General features: G+C 53.2%; 9 protein-coding genes across 9 annotated transcripts; 4 read left to right on the top strand and 5 right to left on the bottom strand.

The window, feature by feature from the left end:
* The first annotated feature begins 69 nt into the window (after positions 1-69).
* CDEST_03364 (Putative modifier of rudimentary, Modr, helix hairpin bin domain superfamily, ESCRT assembly) lies at positions 70-1,189 on the top strand. The gene is made up of 2 exons (XM_062919523.1): positions 70-402; positions 464-1,189. Exons 1-2 carry the CDS (start codon positions 164-166, stop codon positions 963-965), a joined length of 741 nt encoding a protein of 246 aa, XP_062775574.1. The 5' UTR covers positions 70-163; the 3' UTR covers positions 966-1,189.
* A 322-nt stretch (positions 1,190-1,511) lies between these two features.
* Positions 1,512-2,609, bottom strand: CDEST_03365 (uncharacterized protein; the record flags this gene model as incomplete). Its single annotated transcript, XM_062919524.1, has 1 exon — positions 1,512-2,609. The coding sequence occupies one exon, from the start codon at positions 2,607-2,609 to the stop codon at positions 1,512-1,514; it is 1,098 nt and encodes a 365-aa protein (XP_062775575.1).
* Positions 2,610-6,241: 3,632 nt separating this feature from the next.
* CDEST_03366 (Putative F-box domain-containing protein) lies at positions 6,242-9,795 on the top strand. Its single transcript, XM_062919525.1, has 2 exons — positions 6,242-7,163; positions 7,241-9,795. Exons 1-2 carry the CDS (start codon positions 6,787-6,789, stop codon positions 8,499-8,501), a joined length of 1,638 nt encoding a protein of 545 aa, XP_062775576.1. The 5' UTR covers positions 6,242-6,786; the 3' UTR covers positions 8,502-9,795.
* CDEST_03367 (uncharacterized protein) lies at positions 8,504-12,656 on the bottom strand. The gene is made up of 3 exons (XM_062919526.1): positions 12,094-12,656; positions 11,905-12,030; positions 8,504-11,810 (listed from the first exon to the last, which is right to left on the bottom strand). Exons 1-3 carry the CDS (start codon positions 12,107-12,109, stop codon positions 9,073-9,075), a joined length of 2,880 nt encoding a protein of 959 aa, XP_062775577.1. The 5' UTR covers positions 12,110-12,656; the 3' UTR covers positions 8,504-9,072.
* A 213-nt stretch (positions 12,657-12,869) lies between these two features.
* Positions 12,870-14,996, top strand: CDEST_03368 (Putative ATPase, V1 complex, subunit C, vacuolar ATP synthase subunit C superfamily). The gene is made up of 6 exons (XM_062919527.1): positions 12,870-13,083; positions 13,136-13,588; positions 13,672-13,766; positions 13,891-13,982; positions 14,039-14,531; positions 14,588-14,996. Exons 2-6 carry the CDS (start codon positions 13,294-13,296, stop codon positions 14,792-14,794), a joined length of 1,182 nt encoding a protein of 393 aa, XP_062775578.1. The 5' UTR covers positions 12,870-13,083; positions 13,136-13,293; the 3' UTR covers positions 14,795-14,996.
* Position 14,997: 1 nt separating this feature from the next.
* CDEST_03369 (Putative adenylyl-sulfate kinase, P-loop containing nucleoside triphosphate hydrolase) lies at positions 14,998-16,084 on the bottom strand. The gene is made up of 3 exons (XM_062919528.1): positions 15,945-16,084; positions 15,462-15,714; positions 14,998-15,370 (listed from the first exon to the last, which is right to left on the bottom strand). The coding sequence occupies exons 1-3, from the start codon at positions 15,950-15,952 to the stop codon at positions 14,999-15,001; spliced, it is 633 nt and encodes a 210-aa protein (XP_062775579.1). The 5' UTR covers positions 15,953-16,084; the 3' UTR covers position 14,998.
* Positions 16,085-16,860: 776 nt separating this feature from the next.
* On the bottom strand, positions 16,861-18,368 carry CDEST_03370 (Putative Thioesterase domain, HotDog domain superfamily). Its single transcript, XM_062919529.1, has 3 exons — positions 18,113-18,368; positions 17,338-18,056; positions 16,861-17,279 (listed from the first exon to the last, which is right to left on the bottom strand). The coding sequence occupies exons 1-3, from the start codon at positions 18,252-18,254 to the stop codon at positions 17,250-17,252; spliced, it is 891 nt and encodes a 296-aa protein (XP_062775580.1). The 5' UTR covers positions 18,255-18,368; the 3' UTR covers positions 16,861-17,249.
* A 549-nt stretch (positions 18,369-18,917) lies between these two features.
* CDEST_03371 (uncharacterized protein) lies at positions 18,918-19,810 on the top strand. The gene is made up of 4 exons (XM_062919530.1): positions 18,918-19,115; positions 19,210-19,333; positions 19,430-19,458; positions 19,516-19,810. Exons 1-4 carry the CDS (start codon positions 19,113-19,115, stop codon positions 19,795-19,797), a joined length of 438 nt encoding a protein of 145 aa, XP_062775581.1. The 5' UTR covers positions 18,918-19,112; the 3' UTR covers positions 19,798-19,810.
* A 2-nt stretch (positions 19,811-19,812) lies between these two features.
* On the bottom strand, positions 19,813-23,375 carry CDEST_03372 (Putative CCAAT-binding factor). Its single transcript, XM_062919531.1, has 4 exons — positions 22,550-23,375; positions 21,388-22,481; positions 20,791-21,301; positions 19,813-20,735 (listed from the first exon to the last, which is right to left on the bottom strand). Exons 1-4 carry the CDS (start codon positions 23,192-23,194, stop codon positions 19,935-19,937), a joined length of 3,051 nt encoding a protein of 1,016 aa, XP_062775582.1. The 5' UTR covers positions 23,195-23,375; the 3' UTR covers positions 19,813-19,934.
* Between the last annotated feature and the right edge of the window lie 48 nt (positions 23,376-23,423).

A 23,423-nucleotide genomic window follows, 5' to 3' on the forward strand; every position in this document is an offset into this window, starting at 1 on the left:
AAGTTGCCCCACAGTCTCCAAGCTACGCCTCGCTGACGTCGCTTCGTCCGGTCAATTCCTCAAGTGATACCATGACCAGCAAACCCTAACGACCTAGATTCAGAAGAATACTTACCTACCTGGGTATTACAATCACTTGGCCTTCGGCTTGCGCAGCGACGTCATGGATACTCCTCCGCCTGTTCTCCCTCCCAAGCCAGGCAGTCACGAGACCAGCCGCATCGGCACACCGATCACATCCAACTCGCCGTGGCCCGGCGCCGGCGCTGGTCTCGATGCAAATGGTGCCGGTGTTAGCCGGGTGCACCCAGCTCATCAACCTGCTGGTTTGGAGTTCGCCCGACCAGATCCTGTGCCTGATCCGGGCGACCAATGGCTTCCAAAGTTGTTGCAAGACAAGTCGTACGCATGTCTAGTCCCCAGCTGCTCTCTACCACTCCTTTTCGCTAACATCTGGCCGCAGGAAGCAAGACCTTGCTGACATAGCGACAAGTCCGGAACTTCTCAACGCCCTTACTCACGCACCGAGCACAATACATCCCTCCCTCTCCTCCTCACACAAGGCCCTCCAGACAGCCTTGACCGACAACCTTGAGCTCGCTTCGCGGCTAATCGAGTTTGAGACTCGATTAGCCCACCAGAGATCTGCAACACAGGCGCAGCTCCTCTCCACACACGCCCTCGAACGTCAATGGAGGCAAAAACAGTCTGATATGGACCATGCGCTCGCGCCCTTCTCCCCCACGTCTATGTATCAGCGCCTGGGGCAAGGTGTACACGAGCAGGCCTCTGTGTGTCACGTCTTGGAGGAAAGCTTCATAGAGGGTGAGGGGGACGGTGCATATGCGTCAGAGAGGGAAACGTTGGACTGGGTTAAGAGGTACAGAGATGCCAAGGTCCTGTACAACCTTCGGCAAGAGCGAAAAGAACGATGGGACGAAGGCCGTGTCGGTGGCTGGAGATGAATTTAGGAGGCGTTTTCGAATACTACGTGGTTTGGTAAAGGCGGGAACGCGGAACAATGCTTGAGGGCTATGATAGGGGTGTTTCTACCATAGGTCACATATGGAAGGCCTCAAAAGTCGCTATAGGCAAGTAGATCCGCGCTACCACTTGATAGTACCGTTGCGAAGCGGTAATACCTGTGGAGCAAGCCGAGATCTTCATAACTCTAATCTACCAACATAACATTTGAAGAATTTACTCGGCAGAAGAACCAATGATGTTAATGCAAGTCCACAGTGGGATATGCTAGATTAAGATATTTTCGGGGGGGGGGGGGGGGGGGGGGGGGGGGGGGGGGGGGGGGGGGGGGGGTGTTCGCGCCATGCTATGCATTTTCTCGATCGACAACTGCCCACGGCCTCCTTTATCATCCGTGGCCAACCGTACGGGCTTCGAAAGGGTGTTAAGTCATAATCAAAGCTCCCCTCACCACCCCAGCACTGCCGTTTAGGCCCGCCGTTAGAGAAAATGCATGCCAACACCAAGAAACGATGATGAGCGGACATTCAACCAAGGCTGAATGGGCTTCTTTTCATCTCAGGGCTTCGGGGGCTCATAGGCAGCGCAAACAGGTCCTCTTCCTGTTCCTGGTCTTGCCGCTTCGAAGGGAAGCTACTGTTATTGAGAACGGCATCCAAGGAAATAGACCCTCCTGGCTGTGGGTTGTCGGGTATTGTCTGTCGTGCAAAATTCGAAAAGGATGAGATCGCCATATCATTGGACGCTGGAGAGAATGATATGGTATGCAAGTGCGCGTCCTTATCTGCAAACCACGAGTCAGCGTGCGTCGTGTGAACTGGGACAAAACAGCCGCCAAAAGGCGTCATACCAGCCGAGCCAGCAATCAAATCAGCGGCAGACGTGGCCAGTTTCAATCCCTTAAGCTTCTCTCCAAGCCTGCCGCCAGGTGTTGGTTTGGGGGGAACAGGATTACGGAGAGTCTGAGATGCGGCAGCCGTTGTATTTTCACCCGCGTCGTTCCTCGGGGCAACCCCAAAATGGGCGACGATCCATTGCCTCTCTTGAAGTGCCATCTCTAAGCCAACACTTTCCACGTTGGCCTTCATCTCGACTTCGATCTCTTCTTCAAGCTCGGACAGCCTCTTCTTGGCCCAGATGGTATGAAGGATGCCCCGTGCCCCGACGTCTGAGCTGCCAGCCACCAGACCAGGTGGGAAAATAGCGGGCAACGGCTTGGTGATGAGGACGGTACCGTCGGGATGAGTAATGGTGACGATAGGCGGAATGGCGGCACCAGGGGGGAGCAGGAAATATACACGCTTGTTGGTTCCGATAACGTTGTCACTGGCAGGAAGGTAGTTTGCTTTTCCCTCCCACGACACTTTCCATGCCTTGGATGACGACACCAAGGACACAGAAGAGGGCGAGAGGGCGGTTGGGGAAGCCGAAGGATCCCATTCAACCATGAGAATCTTGGTGCCTTCATTGCCTTTGTCTGTCTCAAACTCAAAGCGGGCAAGGGCAAAGAGGGCGGTGCCGGGGGGAGGACCAGATATGGCGTCTGTGAGCCGGGCGGGGAGATCAAGTCCAGTCGCCGGTGAACGGGGCGGCGATGAGGACCGAGCGGCATCCGGTGCCTCCATGTCTCGGTTTGTGGCCGGATGTGATTCGTTGTAAGACCCGGTGCGAAATAGTGTAGGTATGGCGGAAGCACGATGCGGTGCGGGTCCGAGACGGAATTGCGGCCTACTTGGGTGACGAAGCAGCCGTAGAAGCCAGACACTCATGCATAAGGTAGCGTAGTTGAACTTCGCCTTTCGCCAGTCGCCAGCCGGGGAGGATAGCGGGTGGTCAAGCTGGAATATAGAAGACAGACAACTGGTCGGCACTCAGCAAGTTAGGGAAGGGTGAGACTACGATAGCGGCTGGTTGCAGCAGAGTGCGGAACAGGAACAGGGGCGGGGATCACGGTCGTCCAAAGGAAAGAAGGTGGCTGTAATTGGGGCTGGGGAGGGGCTTCTAAGTCGGGTTGAGATAGAGATGATTGTGGAAATGGCCCAAATAGTACGGGCTACATGAGGTCAAAAAAGGAGGAGTCGAGGCCAGCTAACCAGACTTGGCGTGAAGTGGGATGCGGAGATAGAGGCGGAGGTGGGAAGCTGGCCACAGGGCTGTAGCCAAGGCAGGGGGAAAGCAGGCACTGCAAATGCCTTTGTCATCCATGTTTGAAGGCCTTACGAAACATGTCTAGGCGATGTGGGATGCTGCGTGCTAGCCAAGGCAGTAGGCGAGGCTACTTAAGTGCAAACGTGAAAAGGCAGCGATGAGTTGGTTGTTGCCGCGGAAGATCCAAGAGGTGCTTGGATACAACAAGACGATGCTTGCTGAGTGGTGTAGAGAGTGCTCAGTATGAACAAGTAGCGACATACTTCCTGAGCGACATGCGCATTTCGAACTCAGGTTTGATAAAGTACATAAGAGGAACACCCTCTCCGCAATCCAAAATTCTTTTTTACACACAGTACGAGGCTTATGGCCAGGTTGAAGTTGAAACGCGGAGTAAGATGGAGACGAATGGAGCCAGCTATGTGTGCTTCAGACCTAGTTCAAGACAAAATGCGGGATCCCACAAACAGCTGGGGTCGGTCATGACATCTGCGCCAACTCACTCACTGATGGATGACAATTCCGAGGATGCGCAAGGAAACGGTTGCTAAACCAGTCTCCGTAATGAACATAGTAATGCCGAAATAACTAACCATCCGTGAGAAGCGACCTGGGTCTTGTTGTCATAAGGTGTGCTTTGAACGACATGCCTGAAGTGCCCTCCACATCACGTGCCTTTTTACGGAGAAGAGATACTGAAGAGACAAGAAGAAAGACGGATCTAAGTTAGGTAACTGGAAGCCAGTAACCAGGCAGACAGCACAAGCGGTGGTAAGTTTACTACTTAGGTGACCCATTGGCAAAAGAGCGTCCGAAAACGTTGACCGTATTGGCCTAGGTACCTACGTGCTAATGTGAGTAGCTACAGGTAGGTAGGTACCTGGGTGCTCACTGATTGGTGGTAGTAAGAAGGCTAGAGAAAGGCCGCGGTAGGCCCGAGGGGCGCTCACCTACGCCATCCAGAACTTACGGCACCACAAAGACCAAGTCGGTACGTAGCTTCCCCGGTACCCACCGGTGCTTCCGTCCCCATGCAGCGTCTCCCTTCCCCCGCTGGTCCCACATAGCTTGTCCATCCGAGATGGCACTAGGCCGTTTGTAGCGGTTTCATCGCTACAACTTCGGTCACTTCGGTCGAATATTCCGCGTTCCTGTTCTAAAGAGCCTTCCACAGGGCCTACGTCGCCTCGATAAGCACACTGCTGACTTCGGAAACAACGTATGCATACTGTTCAGTGTACAGATACCCGCTGTGACGCCTTGTGCTTCCCTCCCTCACGTCGGCCAATTTGTGGAAATACTCCATTACGACAAGAGTCATGTGGTGGTCGCATTTTGCTTGATGCCCAGTTCTGAAGAGCCTGCACGGTCAAGAGAACAAAATAAGAAACTCTATGTCTGACCAACTGCAGTTGAATACTAATCCATGGCTGCAAAGTGACTGCCCTACGCTTGTGTAACACTTGATATGGCCCTGGAATTTAAGCCATCCGTCCGCATTTAATCAGCCGGGAAAAGACACATAGATATACTTAAACTTCACCGAGCGCAGATAGGACGCCCGTCTGCACCTGTTCTGTCCGGTGCGGCAAAAGAAGAAACATTAAGCCTTGAACAGCGCGCACAATTCGGCGTCATCCAGCTTTTTGGGGTTTGCGATGCAACCTACAATCGCATCTCCCAAACGCCACATGTTTCCTGGATAACACGCAATTAGACCGCCAATCGCTTAGACAATAACCGCGTGATTTAGCCGCGGCATTCTTTCCAACGGTCTTCTCCAGCACACTGTGACTACGACAGTGGAATCGAACCAAGGCCTCGGCCTACCTACATCGGCGATAGACAGCAAGCGCTCAATGAGCATAGGGGAAGAGGGATACAAACGGCTAGCATGCGATAGTTGGCTGCTGAAACGGCTCCATCGAAGTCGAACCGGGCCAGGTCAGAAACCAGATCAAGGTAACGTTGGAACGTCACCAAGTGGAGGACTGGAATACAAGACGCAAGCTCAACGCGACTGAAGCCAAGCAAGGCACGCACAGTAACGATACTGAGCAATCATACTTCTCACAGTATACCGTCGAGTATGGCGCAGGTTGAGACTAAAGTAGCAGTGACCACCTGCTTGTTTCTCTGGTTGGCCCCTTCTCGCTGATGATTATTTGCGCCTGCTGAGCTTCTGTCAACACCAAAGACAGGCGGGCAGTTACTGCTAACGATCCACTAATCTGTCTGCTGTCTTTGCGCTTGCAGTTGTCTCCCCTTCCCTAAAGGATCGTCGAGTGTGGTATTGGATTTCTGGGCTTGGGCAGATGGGCAGGACAGCAGAGGGAGAGAGACGAGGTGAGCGACAATTGTATCTGGCGCTAGCAGAACAGCCGAAGAAGGCGGTTTAAGTGAATCTAGCGTCAGATCAGGTATGTCCGGGTCTTATCGAAAGCAGCAAAACTTAAAAGTGGTAATCGTTGCAGCTAAGTTGCAGTTGCAGTCAGTCACGTCGAGTAACGTGTACATGAGAGAAGAGACAAAAGTCTCGAAAAGAAGGATCACAGGAGGTAGAGCGCTTAACCCGTGGGTCGAAGCTCCGTTCGGGCACTCTTACGGTGCTTTCCTCGGCCGCTCTTTCTTCGCTCCGACCGTTGAGTGTTCAGTGTACTGTGTAAGCCACACTGCTGCACAGTAGATCAACCATATCAGATTCTCGTTCACTAACTGCCCCAAGGCACCAAGGGTTGCTTCCGGAGGCACCAGGAAGTCGCTGAGCACAGTGTCAGAAACCGTGTCGGGCTCATCAACCCCTGGACTGGCAGTAAGTTCCCTTCTTCACCTAGACCTCTCCACTAATTCGCCGCACATACCGCCGGGCCATCCAGAATCAGCGGATGGCCGATCCCTCGCTCCTCTCAGTGCTGGTCTTGCCTTTCACTCCCTCAGGTCACTTCACCTCAGCGTCACTTGCGCTGTTGACCCTGCCTGAAGAAAATGAGAAGAAGGGGGAAAATCTTGTACGTTCATGGTCGCCCCCCACGGGCAAAGGCTACTCCCACAGAGGTGCCACCCACCCCCCTCCCCGCCCACCACCAAGGACGGCCGCCCGCGACCTGACAGACTGCGTTACTGCTCTCCTCACCCATTTCCTCCTCATTCGCATCTTCTCTCATCCCAACCAACCTCAAACACCACGCACACTCAGAACGTTACCACCGCGTTCTAACTCTACACCGTCGACATTCGCCACGGTTCCGTGTCTCGACAATTCTATTGTCTGCGCACACAAATCGATATTTTCGTTGTTTGGGCCTCGATCTGTGTCCTGTTAATCTGCCTCCTCACCAACGTTCGATCGCGATACCTTCTCAGTTGTCCACCCGGGGATCTCTCTTCCTCCTCCCGATTGAATTGAAGCCACACCTACGCAGTAGAACCCACATCCTATAACACCATCACTATTGTCTAGACTGCCTGCCGACAGCCTCAAATGTCTAGTCATGCTTGAGTCTCGAATGCTCGGCATCGTCGACATCCCGATCTCCAACCGTCCTCGGCTTCGCTCCGATTAGACATTCTCACTCGACGACCATATGCTGTGCCCGGTCGATCCCGTTCCTTCATCCTTTTGGCTGCGCCATCGTCCAGCACGATAGCAGGATTATGGATCCGCCTCACATCACCGAGTTCGCTTCCGAGCGCTACTTCAATAAACTCAACCAACTCTGCGAGTCTCCCACAGCTCGCGATGCCCAGCAACACCATCAATCACGCGATTCTCAACTACCCCCATCCCAATCGGTGCCCACCCCGCCGACACCTCCTTTTCCCTCTGCGCAGCCTTCTTCCTTTATCCTTCCACTCCGAACATCGAAAGCAAGCGAATGCGATTTCGAGTCTACTCGTCCGCCAGACCAAAAGCGCCCCGAAAAAAGCCGTCTGTTTAGTCTCCGATCCAAGGTTTCCATCCTTCACTCCAAGTCGCATGCATCACAAACAGATGTAAACGAGCAGAGTGCCGAATCCCTTGGGCCAAAGACGTCTGTTATCCCCTATCCTTCCTTGGATTCGCATGACGTGGTCAACGCCATTGACACAAGGTCTAACATGTTAACAGACAATCATTCGGTCAACTAATCCTTGCACTACCCACCGAGCTTCAGATTCAAGTCATCTCGTCCCTACCGCTCACCGACGTTCTCAACCTTCGCAGAGTCTCGAAGTCATGGCATGCCATTATCACATTGAACGAGGCCCCCATTGTTCGCCATCACCTAGAGCATCATATCCCGACATATGCCCTACGTCTATATCCATCCAGTGACCCCACAACCGCCAACTTCCACCACCTGTGCGGTCTATGGCACCGTCTGCATGTTGCGGCGAAACTTTCGTTTCTCATGTGCGAGTGGATCACAAAGGAGATATTCTTGAGGACGACAGAAACCCAACGCCTCGAGTTCGCGCCGCAGCGTGAACGTATGCGTCGCCGCCTAATTCCACTACTATTCACTGTGTTCCATTTCTTCGAAACATACCGAAAGCTGCACCTACAACACATACTCGACCACAACGGTCACGGTTTGCTACACGAGCCCTATACACTAAACCCGATCGAGGTTCAGATCATGAACATGTACGACGATCAGACGCTGTTGCGCGTTCATCAGGTCTTCCCGCTTGTTATATCCTCGTTTTGCCGACGGTTACGTCCACCATCGTATGCCGGTCGCGTTGAACGATCTTTGAGGGGTTACTTGAAGGAAAAGCCACCAGACGAGGTTCATGTTGCTATTCTTTGCGTCGGCGGTCTACGACAGGTAGAGAGGCTCTGGGAGATCAAAGGATATAACAGTAGGAGAGGGGCGGTCGATATCTGGTATAACTCTATCGCAAAAGATTCGGCCGAACCGACTTCCAAACAGCGACGCGGCATTATGGGCCTCGGTCGCAAAAAGTCGACCTTGTCTGTAAGAGAATCGATCAAATCGACGCAACAGGACGGGGCCCCGGCACACCGCGGTTCGAGGACATCTCTCGAGGATTCAGTCGACCCTCGCGACACGAACTTGGTTTTTAACACAAGCCTGGCAGCTGGTATGCCCATGGGGGCATTGGGGCGTGAGCATGTGCGTCACGTACTTGCAGACTTGCCAAATTTGCAAGAAATCTGGCTCAAGACTGCTGAGGCTCTGATCTTGGAGCGAGGCATTGTGGAGCGTACTCAAGACATCAAACGCAACGCCCAAGTCATGTTGGAGCTGATTCGCGAAGATGGCATGGACGAAGAGGATGAGTGGTGGTACGGGCGAAGTACTCCCGAGTCTGTTCGCCCTCCGCTCGAGGCGATAGACGAGGATCCTATGGATGGTGCATAACAACGGTACGGAGCCATCGGCATTTGCGGGCGTTTAGGTCGGCCAGGGAAACGGCTGTTGGGACAGAGGCGGAGGGTCGTCTCTTACTTTTTCTTCTCTTTTTGATATGCCGGGTAACCATCTTACTCTACTTTCTCGGGGCTCGCATGGACAGGGGTACCAACATCTGGACAAAGATACCGATACCACACTGTCCCCGTATTCCTTTCGTCTCCATGTATTCACAACAGATCTTGCTGGTCCAGCTACGACACATCTGTTCGTTTTGTTAACCCCCGAGGTGCCTTATTTCAACCTATCCAGTCGCCCCAATCGCTCACGTCCTGTGTGAGGGAATCACGGCCATAAGCATCAACGACGCTCCGCCGCAGACGCAACTCGTCAACCCAGTAGAAATAAGTGATGTGGAATGAGATGGCGCAAGTGCCTCATTGTGCACGTAGATGAGATGCAGTTTTTTCACCGTCATCTGCAACCACTGGGCACATTGCATGACAAGACGCATAGGTCGTACATATAGATCAAAACAGGTCCACCATAACTACACATAACCAGTATCTCATTGTTTATACTATCGCCTGAGAGCATGATACATGCGTTCCTGTATTGCAGAGTCTGACATGCTTCCATCGAATGAAGCCTGGCCCATGCCCGAGTCTGTGCGATAGGACGAGTTCATGTTGGGCGAGACCCGCTGCATATTCCCGCCGTTGATGTTGTACGATGTCGGATTAATATTTAAGCTAGCTTGGCTAGCCGAGTCAAGTGCCGACATTTCGAGAAAGCCCGACTCTGAATAGCCATGGAAAGACGGCAGGCCCGAGCTCTGGGATTGGTGTGCCTGTCGTGCTTGGAATGAGGGAGAGTGGTGCTGCATGGAGCGCGATGTGGAGCTTCGATAATTGACATCTGGTGCAGTTGCGGGTGTTACCATCTGCGGATCGAACGATGGACGCACACTCGCCAACCCATTATAGTCGCCGTCTCCAGTGGATGTGATGTAGGAGTGTCCATCATGTCCAGCTGCCGACGTTGCTTGGCCAGCGTTTGGGGTGGGAAGGCGATGCGGGCTAACATTCGACCGATCTTGTAAAGAGGATTGTTGCGGTTTTTGATGGTGGGATTGATGGCGCAGGTGTTGCTGGCGTTGTTTTTGCTGATGCCGCTGCTGGTGATGCAGCTGCTGTTGCTGCTGTTGTTGCTGTTGTTGATGTTGCTGCTGTTGTTGCTGTTGTTGATGTTGCTGCTGTTGTTGCTGTTGTTGCTGTTGTTGCTGCTGCTGTTGTTGCTGTTGTTGCTGCTGCTGTTGCTGTCCGTACTGTGACTGAGCAGGCCGAACCTGTTTATAAATGCCTTGTGCTGTTCTTCCTGGCACGTTCATGATATAGGACCCGTCCACTTTTGGTATTTCAGCCTGTTGGCTCGTAGCTAGTGTTGCAGTATGTTTGTATTCGATCGGCGGTTCGACATGAGATTGCTGGGTGTTGGAGGCCTGTTGGAGCGTAGATCGACTCGCAGAGACACTCACTTGGTTCCTGGGCTTCTGCAAGTTGCTGCCACCGGTTCCACCAAGGGTATCACTATGGTGATCCGCGGGGGCATTTGTTTGTGGCGTATGCGGCTCGGGCCGAGTGGCCTGGCCAGGTTGGCTGTTCAATTTGGATTCTCGCCGAGGTGTTGAGGGAAACTTCTGTCTCTTCGCTGGTGGGTAGACGTTCATATGGTCCTGGTTGGGGGGGTCGTGATATCCTGTCTTCTGTGGTGGAGAGGCACTATGTGAAGCAAAAGGAGCAACAGCATCGGGTAGACTTTGGTTCGGGGCCAGTGCAGTCCGGGTCGCATCAGGCGCGGTTGTTCTTCCTCCATCGGCAGCCTTCCACTTCCTTTTGATGCCTTGAGAGCCTCCTCCTCCGGCGTTCGGTTTTCCTGCAGTGGCTTCACTTACAGGCTCTGGTGCAGAGTGGGCAGGCGTGGGCAAAATGATACTTTTTGGCGGCTGCCGGTGCTGCTCGGTTTGCACAATGGGAACAAGATCAATGGCTGATGGCGGCTGAGAGGCACCCTCCACTGCATCTAAATGTAGCTCTGTTCGTTCATGATCGATGTTCGTGAACGCTGGTAGTGATTGAGGATCATGATCAGAGGTAGGTGCCGGTTCCTTAGGCCGGTTTTTGGAACCCTTGGGACGGCCTGGCCCAGGTTTCCGTTTCTTGACGCTGGGCAGTCCAGGCTCAACATGGCTGGACTGTGCACTCGAGATAGAACCGGTTGCTGTGCTCAAGAACACATCCTGAGTCTTCAAGGTGCCGTCGTTCAGCATTGTCTTGTTTTTCGGTCGATTTTTGGAGCCTTTGGGTCGTCCTCGCCGCTTTGGAGTCGGTGTAACTGTAGCTGCCTCTCCTAGCATACTGCCAGAAGCACTTTGATCGACAATGGCTTTACTGTTGTGAGATGGAGTCATAAAATTCGGTACGAGCTTCCCATCTGGACCTTCCCCATCATCCTCTGCGACGCCATCCTCAACATCAATCCAGCTTTCGTCCGCGACGGACTCCCTGCTCAAGTCACCGCCGGCGCAAGCATCTTCTGTGGCACTTGCCGATGGTACAGTAAACCCAAATCGTTTCCTAGCAAGTTTGTCCTTCTTTCCCTTGGCATTCTTACTTCCTTTGGGCCGGCCTCGCGGACGTCTCAACGGTGGGTGCTGAGCACTCGGGATCGACCCTTGACCAAGGGCTGGGAATATTTCAGCCAACCAGCCCACAAAGAGAGAACCGGATCCGTTCGCCTCTGCGCTATGTGGGAAATCTTCATCAACTGAAGGCTGCGCATCGGAAACCCCGCCGAAGAAGGCCAGCGCCTTGCATATTTGATCCACAACCAGAGCAGGCGACAGGTTTCGCAACAGAACCAGTAGTCGAGCCTGCTCGGCTTTGGTTTCAGCCACGGTGAGCGGCAAAGTCCTCTGGTGGTATCCATCGTGCTTTGGTGGGTTGGGCGCGGCTTGATCTTCTGGTTGGTAGGCATACTTGCTGCGTTTGAAGGCAACATAACGATCTGTTTGGGCCAGTTTCGCCGCCAACTGGGTTCCTTCGCTCGTGCGCTTGGCTGCCGCATCACGATCCTGAGTTTCGTTGGTCGTAGGGAGATCTATATGCATGACCCCGAAATTCCCTTTTCTGGAATCTGTCCTGCCTTTGAGCTTGCTGGGGACAGGATTGCGGACACGCCCATCTCTGTAGAGACTAGGAACGTCATCTTGCACGGGCGGGCCGGTATGCTGTAGGGTACCAAAGATGTGAACTTCACCTACGACTTAAACGTTAGCAGCGCTTACCGCAGATGTCCACGCCCAGCAGCCAGCCGCCAGGCAGAATCGGACAGGCATATTTGGTCAGCAAACCTTGTTGTTTTGCGGAGACTGATACGGGTGTTCGTGAGGGAGTCCCGGTCGGGGTGCCAGTGCCAGTGCCAATGCCGGAGTTCTCAAGGGAGGTAGACACCGCGACCTTTGACGGTTGAGAAGATACTACCGATGATATGGTTAGTCGATCACGCGTTGGGGATCGAGGGGAGGGGAGCGGTATCACACCTGCGGTTGTCGCCATGATTTATATAGGGGGCCGTCGTGTTGACATTCCAGACAGAGAGGAAGACACAGTTGCAATCCTCAAGTGCCTCCGCAACTGAATATGCTGCCGGCCCTGAGGTTCGCGTTGGCGCTGAAGTGAATGTCTGGGCTCGTGGTACCGGTCGAGAGCATTACGATACTCGAATTGCTATCAGTGAGGAAACTTGAGATATCGTGCGGTGATTTTGCCGAGTCAGCTCCTCTTCGAAAACAACCAATGGCTTAAGATCATCGACATTGTCAATCGACTCAACCAAGTGGGAAGGGGATCCGGTTAACACAGCAGAATCGACGCTGTCGAGAGCCTCAGCGTGAATGTGGGTTCAAGTCAAATGTGGAGCGGAGCTGGCGGTATGTTGCGGTTCACGATGATAGGGCTGAAGCTAGGACGTTCCGTTCGTTGTAGAGACAGGGTCCTTTCGCTACGAATGATAGATTGAGGAGCTGACGAAATATGTACGGTGTGAGGAGGTAACGGTCAACACAGAGATGCAGAGCGGAGAGATTGAGAAAGAAAGGAGCATAGGTGTGTGACGGTAGAGGGGGCAAAGAAGCAGCTGTGGCTAATGGCTAGATCGGTGTTCTGTTATGGGAAGACAATGATAGGCCCCTACCAGAACGCCGTTAGCACAGATCAAGGCAAGGTATCGGCAGCGCAGGGACACCCGCGTTAAATAGTGGGTGATCAAGTACCGTTGGCACCTGGAGCCAGTGCATTTGATTCAGGTAATGGACTGGTGAGGTACAGAGTACCTGTCGTTACTACTTGCCAGGACTTGGACCAGTGCACCAGCTCATTCATTACCTATCGAATCTTCCACCACCTGCGTCTTCCGCAGCATCTCGCCCTGAATCAACTTTCGAGACTGCCCCCTCGTGTACCATTATCCCACTGAAGTTGGCAACCCTCGATCCCTATCCGCGGGCACTTCCTTTCACATCAACTACGAGGTAACCGCACTTGCTATCCCCCGATGCTCAAGTACCTCTCTAACGATCTCAGTGCCAGCGTCAGCTATTTACCCATCGTACCTACCTTAGCTCCCCTTACCTCATCGACACCTCGTAGCTTTTGTGCTATCCTCATCGCGTCGATAAACCTCCTTACGCGCCAACACACCGACACGTATGGATAGCTAGCCCTCGTCCTATTCAGAAACCATGTCTACCAGATACGCACTCGTTTCTCTGCCGCTCGGCATCTTCGACTCCAGCGACAAGGAAGACGCCATTGCCTCCCTGAACGCTACCATTTCGCCCGAGAATGGCAGCGTACGCCCTTTCAACATACCTGATTTCAAAATCGGTACTTTGGATGCGTTGGTTCAGCAAGCCGATGACCTCGCTAAACTGGAGTCTACCTGCGAGGCCGTCGTAGCGAAGGTCGCTGACTCCTTGAAGTCAATCCTCGACGGCGACGAGGACAAGATCTCCCAGCAAAAGATGGTCAACGACAGTGAGATACTCAAACCCCCCTCCAACACTTCCATTGTTCCTTTTACACTCAGTCATGTCGCTAAAGGTATCTTTTCCCAACAGAGCCTACCGATCAATACGTCAGTTCCTTCTCCTGGAACAGGGTCCGATACCGAGCCGACAAGCCTCTGAGCGAACTTGTCGATACTCTACAAAAGGTAACTGAATACAGCTTGTGCCTGGACATAAATTTACCCTCGTGCACGCTTGGGGAAAACGCAAAACTACACCGAGATGCAATCTCAACGACAAGTCACAATTGAGAAGCTGACTGTCCCTTAGGAGCTCATCACTACCGACAACGATGTCAAGAGCAAGTTCAATCAGTATAACTCGGTTAAGACAAACTTCGCCACGCTGCAGCGCAAACAGACGTACGCACTCCTGGAGACGCACCACAATATTTCGTTTACTGACAGTTCCATGGCAGTGGCAACCTGGCAACTAAGTCCCTCACCCCTGTTGTTGATCCAGCATTGCTCATCCAACATTCGGAATATCTGGAGACGCATCTGATCGTCGTGCCAAACAACGCGAAGAAAGATTTCTTGAGAAGCTATGAAACGTTGGCACCGATGGTCGTCCCCCGTTCTGCCGTACAAGTTGCCTCTGACGACGAGTTCACCTTATTTGCGGTTACAGCGTTCAAGAAACACAGTGCCGAATTTCTACAAAAGTGTCGCGAGCAAAAATGGACCCCGCGTCAGTACAAGTACGTCGAAGGCGGCAAAGAGGAGGAGCAACGCGAGCTGGACCGGGTGGCTCGCGAAGAGAAGAAGACATGGGGCGAGGCTCTGAGAATTGGCCGGACTGGCTGGAGCGAGAGCGTCATGATCTGGCTGCACGTGCTCGCACTGCGCGTATTCGTCGAAGCAGTCCTTCGCTACGGACTCCCACTTGACTACGTCAGTGTCCTTATCAAGGTTAGCGCTCCAATGTCGCCATGATGTCGCGTGCGATGATGCTGACTGGCTTGTAGACAAATTCGAAGTTGGTCAAGAAGGTCAAAACTGCACTTGACTCTAACTACTCGTATCTGGGAGGTAATGCTTTTGGGAGAGATAAGCGCGGCAAGATCACCAAAGATGACGCCACATTGTCATCCGAGATGGCGGCAGCCGGCCTAGGCGGAGGCGAGGGCCATGAGTACACGGCATATGTGTACTACGAGTTCGACTTCCCCTAAGCGCATTACACTGGGGTGATGTGATGGAGACAAGAGGCCCGGCACTCGCACCTGTATGTATGCACCGAGCACCTAGGGGATGGATCTGGGAGACAATGGAACCATAAGTAGAATGGGCTTAGGCTGGTTCTACTTTAACAGGTTCGAACGGTGGGCGCAATGAGAGAGATGTGGAAGATACCGAAACCTTTGTCGACGTCTATCTTAGGTCGTTTTACTCGTGGAGATAAGGCCTTCCTTAATCAACCAGTCGGCAATCTGGACCACACACTCTTCGACACTCGACTTGTCGGTCCTAATGATGATCTCGGGGTTCAAAGGCTCCTCGTAGGGAGCGGAAATGCCGGTGAAGTCCTTAATCTCTCCAGCCCTCGCCTTCTTGTAAAGACCCTTGGGGTCGCGCTGCTCAGCAACCTCAAGGGGCACGTCGACGAAGATCTCGATGAAGGGAATGGCATCGTCGTTGTTCTGACCGGCCTGGGCGTGTAGCTCGCGAGCTACTTGGCGATCGGCGCGGTAGGGGGAGATGAAGGAGGTGATAGCGACAGTTGAGGAGTCAGCAAACAGCTTGGCGACCTGTCCGCGGTTGGCGCAGATTGGTTAGAAGAATCTCTAGGGTGGACAATGCGAAGGTTGAGAACCACGCAATAAGAGGTTTGAAGCATACCTCTGCGATGCGACGGATGTTCTCGTTGCGGTCCTTTTCGGAGAAACCGAGGTCCTTGTTGAGCCCGAACCGAACGTTGTCGCCATCCAGACGGTAGGCGGCAACTCCCAGGTGCAGCAGATGCTGTTCAAGGGCGGTGGCAACGGTAGACTTGCCCGAGGCAGAGAGTCCGGTCAGCCACATAGTGAAGCCGCGCTGGCTGCGAAGCTTGTTGCGCTCATGACGCGAGAGGGAGGGGTGCCATGTGATGTTGCTATTGGGTTGAAATGAGCGTGTTAGCCAACTCCAAATCATACATCCAGAGCGCGTAGAGTAAGTGTTATGGCAGTATGGCGGGGTAGTGGGCGCAATAAAAACAGACAGCTTGGGTGACTGCGGGGTCTTGAGAACATGAGGGCAGTAAATATCCGAGAGAGAAAAAGGTAGGATAAGCATCGGCCGAATCAAGACACATGTTGGGCTTCTGCATATGATGGTACTCACGTAGCCATTGTAGGTTTTTGGTATAAGAGGTGTTGATAATTCCACACGCAAAAAAAATGTGACGGTTGAGAATCGAGTGGGTGGCAGTTCAAGGCGGAGGGAGAGGACGAGGAGCACGACGTATCTTTCTATGTTAAAACGTACGGCACTTCAAACGCAAAAATGGACCGAGTAATGGCACTTCCCTTTTGAGTTATATAAGCTAAGCTACAATGGGTTGAGAGGTAAGGCCAAGGCAAAAACTAAGTCAGTAGGTAGGTATACCCTGCGCGTTGTGGGCTGTTGTGTAAGACGTCGCCGGAACTTCCATCACAATGCCTCACCCACATCCTCGCCCATTCGGCCCCAAATAGCCTGTCGTTCCCCTCCGCCCCGCTCATGAGTGTGCCTAAAAATCGGCTGCCATAGGCGGCTTTCGGAAGGGGACGTGGAGCGCACCGGCATCGGCTTCGTCTGCTTCCAAGGCAGGAAGCGGGTGCAGTGGGAAGAGCGCATTGATACGGTTCCCCTCCAAGCCGTGAGTGCCAATAGCAGACTTCAAGGAGAAAAATTCGACTCGAGATGCGACAGAGTGAGCGCCGACCGATGGCGTCAGATCGGCTAAAGGTGGACCATCGCTTGGCGGGTCTTCCACGTCACAGCGCCAGGTACTCTGTATCCGTACACTACCTAGTGTATTTTCTCGGTAGGTACCTAAGTATATAGGTAGGCATCTACCTATGTTAGGTACTTTGGATCAAAGGCCTTCCGGCCGGTTTCAACACCGACTCCCGCTCCGTCTGCGGATGCCGTCCCGTCATCACCGTCGGTACCGAAGCCCGTCGAAGGTCAGAGGCGCTCCACGCAGGACCCTGACCGCGATGATGCCAGCCCTTGCTAGCCTTGACATAGCACATGACGATGCATCAGATGACATGTATTGTATATTTTCCTCGTCGGCATCGTTTCATGGCGGAGCTAGCTGTCTATCGTCTGCGATGTTCTCAACGATCATACGCTGTGCCGAAAGCAATTTCCCTCGCTTCCCATGCAGATCCATACTATGCCAACTTCTTGGCGTCTATGTTGTGTTACAAGAAAAAACATCAAAAACTCCAGTCACGTATAAGCGCGTGAATGGTATAGATGTCGCTCGTTTGCGTCTCTCGCAAGTAGCCGGTTGTTTAAGGCTTATATACCATCATCCTCGTCTACGTTCAGGCGGGTTTAGCCGTCTTACAGAACTAGAACTGTCCATGACATATATGCCAGGCAGGCCTGGCTTATCAATGGTCTTGCAGGCGTCGTTACACAATAGCTCTTTTCTCAGGAAGTCGCGTTAAGTTTCGCCATGACCTATCGCGAGCGTCAGCATTTGAGGTCAGTCAGCGGTAGCTGAGAGGGAGTCGCCTACCATTGCAAACCTAGGAGAGACAAACAGTGCAGAAGCCTGCGCCAGAATCTCAGGCTCCTCTCCGTTCACCGCCAGCGTTTCCAAGTGACCCTCGACCCACGCCTTACGCCCCTCAACCCTCATTGTCCGCGCCCGCATGACAACGTAAGTGCCCGCCTGCACCGGTTTCTTATAGTTAATTTCCAGTCTGGCTGTGACACCCACGTTATGCGGAAGCGCGCCAAAACAGCACCGCGCCAGGCCCTCGTCAAGCATGGTAGCTAGTAGTCCACCATGAACGATACCAGGATGACCACACATATCTGTGCCAAGGTGGGAGATGGACACGAACGACTTGCCACCCTTCTCGGTCCAGCAGACAGGGGGCACCGTAATGCGACCGGGCCCCAGGAGCGTGCCACCCGTGAGGTTGTGACGTCGCAGTGCTTCAGGGAGCCTCATATGAGGACGAGACTCTATCATGTCAGGGTTCTGCCGCATCTCCGCCGCAAGGGGGTGACGGTTGATGAAGTCGTCGACTTCTCGAGCCTCGTCATCCTCCGGAACAAAAGCGCGCAGACTATCCTCGTCAGACCGATACCGTGTCACATCAAGGAGACCAGGTACGAGAGGAGTTGCCGCCGCGGCGAATCCCAGGCTGGCAAAGAGCAGCCCAAACGCGCCAAATCTGACGGCTCTGCGAAGTCGGGAGTGGGTTCGTGTCGGTCGCGTGGCTTGATCTGATACAAGCATCAGTCGAGTTAGACACAGATCAAAAGAACCGACAATAGCTCACCTGCACCTACACCTGGGTGGTAACATCGAAAACTGGCCTGGCGGCAGCGGGCCGATGGCTGTAAGGCGTGGGCTTGCACGGTTGCAGAGCGCCGTGCGGGCTGCCTCAGCACAGTCCTCAACGCATGAGGTGTCGTTATCATAGCTTGCTACCAATTCGTTAAACGGAGAGAATCAGGGCAGAAGCTTAAAAGTTCGTCTGTGGGAGGGATGAAGCCAGGTCAGGGAAGTACACTGCAGATACGCGCAGAGCCGAGGTGTTTGGAAGGACATTGCGACCGCGACGGCCCCGATAGGTGCATGGCTGCTTGTTTTCCCCCAATGCACGGCCAGGTAGGTAAGATATGCACCAATTGAGGCTGTAAGGGTCGTAGATAATCCCCGTTTTTCACCTTCGGCCATACGACCACGCCTCCCTGTCAGGAAACGACCCTGACCACATGACATCACACCCTCCTTGAAACTGCTAGACAAAAAGTCCACAGTTCGCTGTTGGTTATACAGTGCCATTTTATCTCCAAGCATAGGATGATTATGGTCGTGGAAACAATCAGGATTCTGCGTTTCTCATTACCCCAGGAACCCTGTACTGTTTTTAGTGCGGAGTATAGCACTTATGCTGTGTTTTCTACTGTTGTTGTTTTTCTTACATGTTGTGTACCTGTGCGACCTTACAAGAGACCGCCTTGGTCACGTACCTTACTTAGTACAGTGCCGGTCGGTGCGTCGATGGGGTTCTTGGTCAAGCAATCACACTTGAGGTCGCCAGGTCCATTGCACTCTGTACCCCTCACTTCGGTCAGGCCCTGAAGACCAGCCGGTTACAACTATAAAACACATTGTTGAGCAGCAGATGAATAGCGAATTGGCCTGGTCAGATTTGATTTTCATCATTCATCATCCATCGGCTTGGCACCCTATCTCAGATCGCATTATCTCCGTTGCTGCTCCATCTCAAGGCGCAAACTCGCCGCACCTATTGCACAGACGCAATCAGTACAATGGTGATGCTCTCTTCTTTCTATTTCCCTGTTCCCGGAGTTGCACGTGTTATGGGATGTGCGTGTCTGATTCGTTGTCTGACATGGCTTGCTTCAGGCTACAGCGGAAACCGTAGACTTGGGCAGAGTCCATGAGCCCAAAGAGGAGTCCATCAAGGTCTTCAGGCAGATCGAGCACGAGTTGAAGAAAGAGCTGCTTCATATTCGGCATGAATATCGCAGTATGTTCATGACTTTTTGTGTTTTTCCCCGCCGCCTTCCACGTATCCCATCACGGCAGATCAAGGTCTGGCTATGCTAATGGTTATTCCTGCCAGAGCACGAGCCCGAATATTTCCGGGCAGTGGTAAGAATACTCCTCTAACCTTCCCAGGTCCATCTTCTCATATTAGAGCTGCGGTAGGAACATCTTGATGATCAGCAGTTGGTTGCTTTCGGCCCGGGTGACTTTGTTGCTGTGAGAGTCGCCGTCTCAGCATATGGGATCCATCTCTTTGGCAAAGTTCATGTCCCCGCCCTGCCTGACTCTGATCCCGCCTATATTCATTTCCGTGTTTTTGTGCCAGGAGGGGAACCACCAAAGCTTCACAGCATCCACACTGAGGAGAAAGAACAGCCCGACGGGGACAGAACATACCGAGCCATTTTTACCAAAGATGATGTGTTGGAGTGGTTCGACACTTGAGGACGCGTTGCCAGGGGGGGGGGGGGGGGCAGCAGAGGATAGCCCATGACGGGTAGGGGGACCAACCTGGTAGTTTTTTAATATTTTGAATTCTTATCTGTACTGCGCCATGAACAATCACCCATGTCCCGCCTGCCTCATATGTCCTCTTCCTGGGCCAGCAGCTCTGCGTAATCATCCGCAGAGGCGAACATGGGAAGGTCCTTGAGTTTCCTCTTCGATGACCGGCTAGCACGCTTGCTCTTCTCGCTCGCCTCCATCGCTTCCTCAGGAAGCGCAGCAAGTTCAGAAACCTCTCCTCCATGGCCCATCTCGTCGTCATCGTCCTCCTCATCTTCGAATCCCTCAACGTCCTCATTAACCTCCCCGCCGTCAGACAGCTCGGCACCGGAGCCATCGGAAAATACAACACCACCATCTGAGTCGTCGTCGCTGTCGTCAAAGCCGTCCATGTCAAGATCAGACTCGTCGCTGTCAATCGGACCGTCGGGATGCGAAGCAGTAAGCGCCTTCCAGATCTCATCCTCCTCGGCATCGTCCTCGGGCTCGTCCGGCACGGAGGCCAACGGCTTGGCCTCCTTCTTGCCTGCCTCGTTCTTCTTGCCCGCCTGCTTGAAGTACTCGTGGAAGAAGATATCCTCTGCTGCGACCTGCTCAATTTTCTTGTTCCAGAAGTTTGGTGTGTTGATGGGCGCAGCAGCTGCCGAGCCAGTCCTCTTGGCAAGCCAGATGCTGCCAGAGTCCGGATTGCGCACCGGCTGCATGATCGATGCTCCTCGGGCAGTCTCTGCCACCTTGGGACTGCGGTACACAAACTTGTCGAGGAAGCGAATCAGGCTGTGACTCTCTAGGTCCGGTTTGGCCATCTGCTTGTCGTCTGAAAACAGGCTGGTGGCGAGCAACGACACGGAAGGGTGGAAGTGAGTAAGGGGGGGGGCCTGTGCGATGGTTAGTGACAGGAGCATCGCGGGGGTAAGCGGGAACTGGACATACAATTTCCCAGAGACAACTGTTTTGCGCGTTGCTATGCTCCGGGTTCCGCTTGCGACCGTCGTACAATGTTCCCCTAGAGACGGACTTGGTTTGCTCCTGATCCACTAGTGAACCGGCCGTTTCTTCGACGTCATTGTCCTCAGGCTCTTCAAGGAGTGCCCTCAAGTCGGGGAACTGAACGCGCAGCTGGAAAACGACATACAACAGGCCGCAAGCAAAAGCAGGCTGGTGCATGTTGAGAATCTGCAACATCCTCTTTGCGAAGGCTTTGATCCGGCGCGTATCAACATCGGCCTTCAGAGACCTCAACAACAGGTTGAGGTACAAAGCTTGCTTTGAAGAGTTGGCGAGTCGGGGATCCAGCAAAGATTCGTACAGAGTTCTGTAGAACCTATCTGATTCTAACTGCCTTGATACGGATATTTGCTGGATAAGGATGAGTGCTTGGATACTGGTGTTGAAATTTGTAGAATGCGCAATCCGGAATAGTGTGTCCATCTGAGTCTCGAGACTGTGATTGAGTTAGCTCTGTACTTTCCTATGGTCGCCAAATGGGGGGATCGGTATAAAATGAAATAAAACCAGATGGATTCGTACATGGGGTCATGCGCAGCTACAAATGGCACTGCGCGATTGATGCCTGTCAGTACTGCAGTGACCAGCTTGTCGGCCGTTTCTGTCGTCACGCTCGATTCCTTTCCTGAAGCCACCTGCTCCTGCTGGCCTTCAATAGAGGCCTTTCCGAGGGCGGAGCTATTAAGAAGAGTGATAAATATGTCAAAGTAGATACGGAGAAGCGCTTCCGCCGTGCCCACTTCACGGTTGCTCAGAATTGTCTGATTCAGGGTGTTCGTGGCGTGGTACTTTGCTCTGAAGGTCTGGCCTGGCCGAAGAAGAACCTCTTGCTCAATGCCCTTGATGACGACCTGCTTCATTCCCGGGTGAGTGTTCTGAAGTTGGAGCAAGAGATATGAGACTCTTGAGGCAATCTTCCGATCCTTATCACCAAGTTTGTTTACCAGCAATCTCAGCAGATTCGTCTCTTGTTCCGGCTTGTCTTTGAGCAAGCCGTAGACGAAATCCAGAGAACGAGTGCGAGAGTACTCAATCTCGTCATTGCACCATACTTCGAGAAGCTGAATGACCCTGAAATATGATGTCTTCAGCCAATCTTCGTATGCCCATTGAACGAGATGCGCTTCCGTCAGACGACCGGGAAGGGGCTGGCTGGAATTCCAGCTTCTGACTGGCGATCTTTGCAGTGTTCCAATCAAGCCTGGCTGGGTCTGGAACGTCCGCAACCTTCTGTTTGGAGGCAGGACGAGGCCGGGTCCGAGAAGATCGACAAGCGCGCCCAGCGCTCCAATCGCCTGAGCACGGCTCCTTTTGGCTGCGAGTCCCAGTAGCGATTCGAAGGCCTTAACATTGTGCAAAGGCGACTCTTGAATGGCCAGGGTGAGTGCCGACACTTTATCGGACAGGGTTCCCGAAGACATGATAGTGGACAAGAACTTTCGGGAGGATGATGCTAGAACGCTCCTGGTATACGCCAACGCGTCTGCCTCCAGGAGGGCCAATGCATGGGTTTTAAGCGCGTTGACAGTACCGAGGCTACCGTCTACTTCGGCAGAGGTTGGCTCAGGAAGCTGGCTCAGTTCGGCGCCGTGCCAATCAGAGCGAGGCTCAAATATCTGTTAGGCAACATAATTAGTACCACAAAGGATGATATAAAGCTGGATGACTTCAGGTAACTGCTCACGAACTGCTTCTTGGTCCCATCCTTGGCATCTTTGCGGGTAGGTTCTTGAGAGGGCAATTGTTGGGTGAAGCTGTTGGCGGTCTTGAACTCGGCAATTGGATCGTCCTCGTCGAGCTGGTCATTGTCTTCGTCAACGTTGTCGTCCCCGTCGAGGTCACTGGCAGTGGCTTCCTCGTGGTACTGCTGGAGGCCGAGCTGAGCGGCGAAAGCAGCGAGTTCGTTTTGAAGCTTCCCGTCGACAGGGTCGTTAGAGATCGAGGCAGCCTCGCCGGCGGCTTCCTCCTGGTCCGAATCGACATCTCCGATAAGCTTCAGATCTTCCTCATCGCCGCCCAGGGCACGAATCTCTTCCAGGAGGTCATCTCGAGTGAGGGGGCCACCCTTTTTGCCCTTTGGCTTGGTCTGCGCTCCTTTGCCGTCGTGTGTTGAGTTGTCACGCGCGTGGGCTTGCTTCTTTCGTTGGTGATGGCTCGCTGAGGGTTCGTCGGAGGCGTGTTTTCTTTTCTTGTTCTTCTTGGAGTCGTCAACTTTGGAGGGGTTGCTCAAGTTTTTTTCGATCTTGGCTGTCAAGCTCGACAGCGACTGATCGTTCAACCGTTCTGGCTGAGAAGTTGTGCCAGCGGACTGTCGTTTGGACTTAGCCATGGCGTTGGGGTTATCGCAGCTTGAGCGCAACGAAGACTAGCAGAAACAAAGAAGAGACTATGAGTCTTGTATTCTTTTGGCGACCAGATGTATGGATTTGCGGCCTGGTTTTGTCGCGTGTTCCCCAAGTCGAAGTTTAGCTCGGCTGCAGAACAAAAGACTCCGCGCATGGAGATGGACAATAGCAGTGATGAGAAGATGGAAAAAAAAGTAGATTTCAACCGTGGAA

The sequence above is a fragment of the Colletotrichum destructivum genome, chromosome 2, assembly GCF_034447905.1.
Source record: "Colletotrichum destructivum chromosome 2, complete sequence".
NCBI classification, from domain to species: Eukaryota; Fungi; Ascomycota; class Sordariomycetes; order Glomerellales; family Glomerellaceae; genus Colletotrichum; species Colletotrichum destructivum.